Here is a 7,903-nt window from a genome sequence, read left to right as displayed (position 1 = left end):
CATGGGTCCCCAGCTCTGACTCTCCCATCAGGCCTTGCCTTGTCGCCACTGGCATTAGTTCTCAGCACCTCTGGTCAAATACCTGGTCCTTGGGTCTGCTGCTCCTTTGTGCCTGTCATCCCTGCTGAGACAGGAGACTGGTGATTTACTCCCCTCCTACACACAGCTGGCCCGCATACCTCGAACCACAAGCGGTGACAAAAAGAACTCCCACAATCCTAAATGGGCAGAGTCCCCTTCCCACCCGCTCCCCTACACCCACCCAAAGGAAAATGATGCAGACGCGTCCATGGTAGCCACGTTTATTTTTACATTCTCTTCCAGAGGGGACCTAGTCACTGGGAAGAGCGGGGAATTAGGGCAGCAAGTATGTCTTCCTGTAAATCTATATTCTGATAGGCCAGGGCAGTTGTGTGCCTCGGTCTGTTAGGGCTGAGGGCATATACACAGAGGCCCTTACCCCTGCAGGGGCTCAGTAGCCTCTGAGGAAGCCTTGAGGCAAGGCCTCTCACTGCGCCTTGAAGGCTGAGAAGGTGTTCCCCACTTTGCTTCCAAGGCCCAGCTGGAGGCCAGAAGGCAACGTGGTGGCAGGCAAGCTGGTGAGAAATGGGAGGAGGCCTTTGGTCTCCATCAGGGTAGGAGGCTGGTCCTTATTAGAGGAACCCCATGGGGGTGAAGCGAGAGCCAGTCCCCTTTAGGGGAAATGCTGGGGGGCAGGGGGGAGGCTTGGGGGGGTTCTGGTCTCAATAAGGCCTGGAGACAGTCTCCACATGAAAGCAGACGTCTGTATTTGAGGGGCGGTGAAGGGGCTGTCAAAGGAATGCCTGTGACTTGCGGGTGGGAATCAGTCCAGGGGAGTTCAAGGGGGTTTGAAAGGAAAGTTACTGGGGATCTCTGCAGATGCTGGGGACACAGGTCCTGGGGGAAGAGGATGTGGGGGAGGAGCTCTCTCCCTCCCATAGTACTACTGCTCCCCACCCCATCCTCGTTGGCTCCAAATTGCCATGGAGACCACTCACACCGGGGCTACATAATTTCCAGGGAATGTCCCAAATTTCTGAGTTCTCCGGGAAACACCTGAAAAAGGAAAGGCACGTTATGCATGCAGGTTAGGGCGCGCCCTCCGCTGACAGACTCTGGAACTGCAAGTGGAATCGGGTTCGCAGCGAAAGGACTTGATTTCCTCTCCTCGTTCCTGCCCCCTAGCGGTGGAAGTAAAGCTGCACTTCCAAACCAACCAATGAAGACAGCTCTGCGCACAGGAGGGACTCCATGTTTCTTTGAGAAAAACCGGGAACCGGGAAGAGGAATCACAGACCTTCTACAGGGAGGAGCCCCCTGATCTAGGAGAACACCTTCATTTCAGAGATAGGTACCCGGCTGCCTAGGGGTAGAGTTGGGATGGTGAGCCAGGTTTCTAGCTTGCTAAGACAACCACTCCTCCCAGAAGCACATGTCCTGGGGTGAGGGAAGGAATGTACTTGAAATGTACTAGTGAGAAGAAGGGGCTAGGCCTTTTAATTTTCTTTCTTTTTAACTAATCTACACATAAATGGCCACATACGGCTATTGGGTAACCATATCAGACACAAGTCCAAGCCACGCCCCATAGCATTACGGCTTCTGCCACAGACAGAGTGCTTCTTCTTCTTGTCTATAGAAGTCTACAAAACTTCATTCATGGTATAAAAGAAACACCAAACTGAGCCACTGAGAGCCAGACTAGAAGGGGACTACATTATCAAGGGTCTATCCCTATGACCTCCTCTTCCCAGGCAGGGCGTCAACCCCTTGGGCATCAAAGTTGGCTCATTAGAAGTCTAGTCACTCACTTCTCTCCCTGACCTATCCTTTGAAGCCAAGAGTACATGAGGTTGGCCCACTTTGGGGAGGCTGGCGGGTGGGTCAGCTGGCACCAGACTAGATCAGTATAAGGCGTTAGGTCTTAGTCCTTTAAGAATAATAGCCTGGGCCAGTAGTGAGGGGTTGAGATTTTCTTTTTGTTTGTTTTTGTTTTGGGGGTGTTGAGATAGGGTTTCACTCTATAGCCCTGGCTGTCCTGGAACTCACTCTGTAGACCAGGCTGGCTCAAACTCATAGAGAAGTTGCCTGTCTCTGCCTCCCAAGTGCTGGGATTAAAGGTGTGCACCACCACTGCCTGGCTGGCTGTGACCTTACATTGTTTCTCAGGTTGTGGGAGTGGGTGGGGCCAGGGTAGAGGATGCTGGGATGTGAGGCCTGCTTGAGGAAGCAGTGGTACACAGAGGGAAGGAGCAGGGGTCTGGGAGTCAGGAATCCTGTCGCAAGTGTGACTCTTTCACTGAGCACACACTGAGGCAGTTTCCCCTAGCCCTTGCCTCTCTCTTCAGGACAGGAAGGAGGCATTGTCAACTCAAAGGGAAGGCGTGGGTGTTGGCTATGTATCTGTATCGATCCAGCACTGCCACTTAAGTCCTAGAGGAGACCCTAAGATAACCTCTTTCTGACTGGCCCTCCCCTCCACAGACTGCATACCCACAAACCAGCCGTCGTCACATTGCTGCATGACATCCACACGGTCCCCTTCTCGGAGTTCCAGCTCATCCTCATTCTGAGGCCTGTACTGGTACATAGCCCGGTACCTGTGGCAAATGACAGTATGGCAGCCAGAGGACTTGGGCTCCTTCCCAGACTGGCTGGCAGTTCTATCAAGAGCTGTCACTTTGGGTGCCCACTCCACATCACCTAAGCATCAAAAGACTAGCTCTCCATAGGAGTTCCCCCAACCTATAGGCGAAGGAGAGTCAGGCCCTGGGTCAGTGTTGCTTGCCAACAACTCCCACCCAAGGCAAGCACCGTTCACTGGTACTCACGGAGTCCAGTGTATCTCTGTGGTGCTTGGGGAGGAGGGCCCCAGGTCTACGGGATGGCTGGTGCTTCGAGGATGGGACAGGGCTGGTCCAGGGCTACTGAGGTTCTGGGGGGTTCATGGGAAGAAAGTCCAGAAAGAGGAAGTGTGAGGGAGAAGTAATAGACTGGGGTACCACAGAGCCTAATGATCCGTTTTCATGCTATTTCATCAAATTCCCAGGCCCAGGAGGCACTTGGTGTGGGCTCAGGCCCTGGGCAGGGTGAGTGGCTGAACTTCTGAGCAACAAGGGTAAAACAAGTCTGAGGAGGAGTCAGGAGCAGCCTTCCCTGCTCAGAGAGGCATGCTGGGTTGAACATGTGGACCCAGGGCCAAGTGCATACTGAAGGATTGCCAAACACCTTTGCTCAGACCTACCCCATCCATCCTCTACAGCGAGAACTGCTAGCTCTTCTACATATGGAGACTCAAACTCAGAGAGTGCAAGCCACTTACCTGCGGGCCACACAGCAAGCAAACACTAGAGCCCTCATACCCAGTACTACCCTTATTAAGATGTACACTGCTAAAGTGGTACTCTAGAGGGCCAAGTCTAGACTGTCTAGGCTGCCCAAAAGCCTCTCTGAGATGGAGGATGAAAGATCAGAACAACCTCAAGGAGGTTGGAGCCAAAGCAAGATGGGGCCATGGTAGGTTCTGCCCAGCTTTCCACACTTCTCTGGAGGCTATCCAGGGAGGATGACCAGTACTGACTAGTCTGAGGAAGGCAGGGTGAGAAGCAGGCCACCTCACCTGGCTTTGGGATCTGGGCTCCTGGTGGGTGATGGGGAAAGGGAAGGCAGAGCGGCGAGGGGAGGTCCGACCTCCCCAGTCAGTGGGATCCACGTGCGTCGAGGGGGAGCTGGGGTGGCAGGCTAGACGAGCGGTGGCTGTCAGGTGAGGCGACGCAGGGAGCTGGGGGCTGTCATCGCAGACCCGGATCCGGGGCTCCTTGTTTATCTGCACGTAGCTGGCAGGGAAGATGCCTTGGCGCCCCGTGCCTGTGATGCGTCCCTCGTACCAATGTTCGTTCACCTTGCGGATCAGGCAGATGTGCTCCCCCTGAGGGGTTAGAGAGGCGTTCACGTGAGCAGGGCTTTCTTGGCCATCACACACCCGAGGGTGGCCTACCTGGGCCATTTCATTCAGGCCTAACAGGGATCAGGCTCAGAGAGGCTCAGCCGGATACCCAAAGTCACATAGCTGAAAAGAGAGGACTCAGGAACAAAGGGAAGACCAAGCTATTCGCATAGCAGGCAGTGCTGGGTTTGGACCAGGTCTTGCCCCTGGCAAAGCTCATAACACGATCAATCCCTAACTCCAATCACTAAGTACATAGGTACGAACCCTAATGCCAAGTCCAAGCTATATGGCCTTGGGCAAGCTGCTCTGCCCCTCTGAGCTTGGTTTCCTCGTGTGTCAAGTGGGATAACTAGTCACCCTAGTTGCTATGAGACACAGAATCAAGGAGTGGCCTTATAAGTAGCCCGGGGCAGATCTTAACATGCCACCACAACTCAGGCCTGTCCCTGACTCACACGTCCTGTGACATGCCACAGGCAGAAAGCATTCTCAGGATAAGCTGATGGAGGTTGGTGTGGAACTGCCACCAAGTCAGCAGGCTACTCTCAGGAGGATGTCCCCAACTCTCACTATCCAGTCCTCTCTCCTGCCCAGCCGCGCACCGCACCTCCTCCCCTGTCTGGAGCCAGCTTTTCTTAGAGGCACTCATTAGGGGTATCTGTAGCCTTTGACCTCAAATTCAACCAAAAGAAGGCTAGTTCCTCATCTCACAGAAACTTCTCAAACTTTCTTCACCATAATCTCTCGCAAAACATACATGTCAGTGACATCCCAGAAGTCATATACACACATGTATGTGTACACACAAGGGCCTCAAGTTTGATACAGTACCCTTTACACACAAAACTTCTTTCTGTCCCTTTAAAAATGTAGAGTATGATCCTCATGGTCCCACCAACCAGGTGATGAAAGACACAATGCTAGGGCCAGGCATGATGGCTCACACCTGTAATCCTAGTATTTGGGCAGCTGAGGCAGGGGGACTTTGGTGAGTCCCAGGCAATCCTGGCCTATACAGTGAATTCTAGGCCAACCAGAATGACAGAGTGAAACTCTGCTCATGGCATTCTTTCAAACATGGAAAAAAATTGGTCAAGCCACGGCACATGCCTATAGTCCCAGCTACTTGGGAGGCTAAGGCCAGAGTATCAAAAGTTCAGGGCCTGAGGGCTAGAGAGATGCTCAGTGGTTAGGAGTACCTGATGTTCTTGCAGAGGGCTGGATCCCATCCCCAGCACCGGGTAGTGGCTCACAACCATCTCTTATTCCTGGTTTCAGGGGATTGATACTCACCCCTAGCCTGCACACTTGTGGTAAACATATACATGCAGGCAAAACACTCATACATTAAAAAAAAAAAAAAGTTCAAGGCTAGCCTGGGCTACAGAGCAAGTGCAAGGCCAACCTGGGCTATAGAATGAGCCCAAGGACAAGCTGGGCTATAGAGTGATTCCAAGATTAGCCTGGGCTAAGGAGTGAGTTCAAGGACAGCTTGGTCAACTTAGCAAGACTCTGCCTCAAAATTAAAAGTAAAATGAGGGCCGTAACTCAGCATTTGCCTTGTGCGGCCAGGGTCCTTGGTTCAGTCACCAGTACTGGGGTGAAAAAAAAAAATCAAGGGTAACCTATTCCAAGGGATTGAAAAAAAAAAAAAACCCTACAATTCTGAGTACAGTTGACATTTTTTTTTTTAATGTTCATTTCACTCTGCAGGATTCCCCCCCCCCCCCACACACACACACTCTACCACGCCCTGCCTGGCCTCACCTTTCGGAAGGACAGCTCCACCTCCAGGTCTCCCTTGAAGGTGTACTGGGCTACGGCGTCTCCATACTCCAGCACCTGGTATGTGGGAGGCTTGATGGGCTTAGGGATCTCATGTGCAGGCAGAACCTGCAGGGAGGACGTGAGAGAAGTTCAGACCGGATAGCAACACCAAACGACGCTCCCGGAAGAATGAGCAGCGCAGACAAGGCTGTTCCTGGTCAGATGTCACATCCAGACACTGACCAGACGCCGCCTTGGAGGTGGCAGTTGTGAGGACAGGCAGGCTCTGTAAGATGGGTCATCCGGGGGAGGTTTGCTGGAGGAAGACGTTTCAGTGGAGTGATGTGCAGTTGGACAGGCAGAGCAGGGTGGTGGATGCAAAGAAAGAAGGCAGCCCAATTAGAGTTGCATGGATACAGTGAGAGTCAGGTGAGACGGTGTGCCAGTTTGAATAAGAATGGTCCCCCATATCAGGGTCATGTATTTGAACACTTAGTCACCGGGGAGTGGTACTGTTTGAAGGATTAGAAGGATTAGGAGGTGTGGCCTTGTTGGAGGAAGCATATCTCTGGGGGGTGGGGCTTTGGGATTTTAAAAGTTCAAGCCAGGCCTAGTGACTCCGTCTGGGCCCCTCCCCCACCCCTGCCTGTGGACTGGCTGTAGCTCTCAGCTACTGCTCCAGCTCCATATGTGCCACCATGCTCTCTGCCAGGATGATAAATGAACGAAGACTCTGAAACACAAGCCAGCCACCAGTTAAATGCTTTCTTCCATAAAAGTTTCCTTGGTCGTGGCGTCTCTTCAGAGCAATAGCACAGTGAGTAAGACATACAGTCTAGAGGTCTTGGTCAGGTTCATTTTTCTCTGCTAGTTAAAGAATACAAAGGAAGCCAGGCGTGGTGGCGCCGCCTTTAATCCCAGCCAGCACTCTGGAGGCAGAGGCAGGCGGATCTCTGGGAGTTTTAGGCCAGCCTGGTCTACAGTTTGAGTTCCAGGGTAGCCAGGGCAAAAGGTATTTGTCAGGGCTGAGGAAACACACACATGCAGCACACAGGGGGAAAAAAAAATAAAGACTCTCTGCAAGGGAAAGCAAAAAAAATTCCAGTCTTTCCTGCGTGCTAATGGTAATTTTAAGCATCTGAAGGCTCTTCCTCCCCTGATTTAGGGTTGGTCAGTTTGAAGAAAGCTAGAACGGCGGATTGGCCCACAACTGTTGTGTAATATGCCCAGTCCACAACCTTGCTGAGCCAGTCCATCAGCAGGAGGCCTGCTAAAGAGACAAAGGCTTACAGAGCCTTTGTTTGAAGCTGGTCAGGCTTTTGTCTCAAGTCAGAAAAGGTGAGGAAGAAGCCAGACATCTTAGAAATTCACCATCTATTACCTAGCCATGGCCTTTCTCCCTCTGCCTACCAGGGAGTCTGTCTAGCTCCTAGTCTCTCAAGGGTTCTGAGCTGCAAAGTAACTTGTTCTAAATATTATTATTATTATTATTATTTGAACACAGGGGTCTCACTGTATAGCTCTGACTATTCCGGAACTCACTATATAGACCAGACTGGCCTCAAACTCACAGAGATCCACTTGCCTCTGCCTCCCAAGTGCCACTACACCTGGCTTAATTTAGTCCATCTTGTACCACCGCTAGGGGGCAAGTGGCCCTTGGTTCAAGTATCTTGGTCCCTCCTCCCTTTTGGCCCCACCATGGCTCTGAAACCCCATGTGTTGTTGGTTGACCCTATTCATAAAAATCAATAAGCTAACTGACCATTTCACACCACACTGAAGATGACTGCTGGGCTTAGATAACTATATATACTTAGTAAAACCACTGAAGACAAAGAGATGAATGTATGGGTGGGCAGACTCTATCATACCTGTTAAATCAAGAGCCTAAATTATAACAGCCTACCCAGATATCAAAGGGAAACCACAAAGGAAGTGGGAAAGTAATAATAAGAAGAGTAGCAATAATAATAATCACAATTTAGTCAGGCCTGGTGGCATATGCCTTTGATTGCAAGCATTTGGGAGGCAGAGGCAAGCAGATCTCTGTGAGTTCAAGACTAGCCTAGTCTACATCCAGGGCTACACAATAAGATCCCGTCTCAAAACAAAACAAAAACAAAAAAATTAATTCTTTTTATTTTAATGTGTTTATTTATTTAT

The 7,903-nt window shown here is 51.2% G+C and overlaps 1 protein-coding gene across 7 annotated transcripts in view; it reads right to left on the bottom strand.

The window, feature by feature from the left end:
* Positions 1-288: 288 nt before the first annotated feature.
* The window catches only part of SORBS3 (sorbin and SH3 domain containing 3), a 32,267-nt gene continuing 24,652 nt past the window's right edge, over positions 289-7,903 (bottom strand). For all 7 annotated transcript variants that reach the window (XM_084768008.1, XM_084768009.1, XM_084768010.1 and 4 more), the window contains 5 exons: positions 5,738-5,863; positions 3,641-3,949; positions 2,853-2,956; positions 2,515-2,621; positions 289-1,077 (listed from right to left, as the gene is read on the bottom strand). In XM_084768008.1, coding sequence (XP_084624134.1) covers positions 1,016-1,077; positions 2,515-2,621; positions 2,853-2,956; positions 3,641-3,949; positions 5,738-5,863 — 708 coding nt within the window. In that variant the 3' untranslated portion in view covers positions 289-1,015. The remainder of the gene's footprint in view (positions 1,078-2,514; positions 2,622-2,852; positions 2,957-3,640; positions 3,950-5,737; positions 5,864-7,903) is intronic.

This window comes from Acomys minous, assembly GCF_964271855.1.
Source record: "Acomys minous genome assembly, chromosome: 18".
In the NCBI taxonomy this organism is placed as follows: domain Eukaryota; kingdom Metazoa; phylum Chordata; class Mammalia; order Rodentia; family Muridae; genus Acomys; species Acomys minous.
The sequence above is the reverse complement of the archived record's forward strand: the minus strand, read 5'-3'. Positions and strand labels throughout refer to the sequence as shown.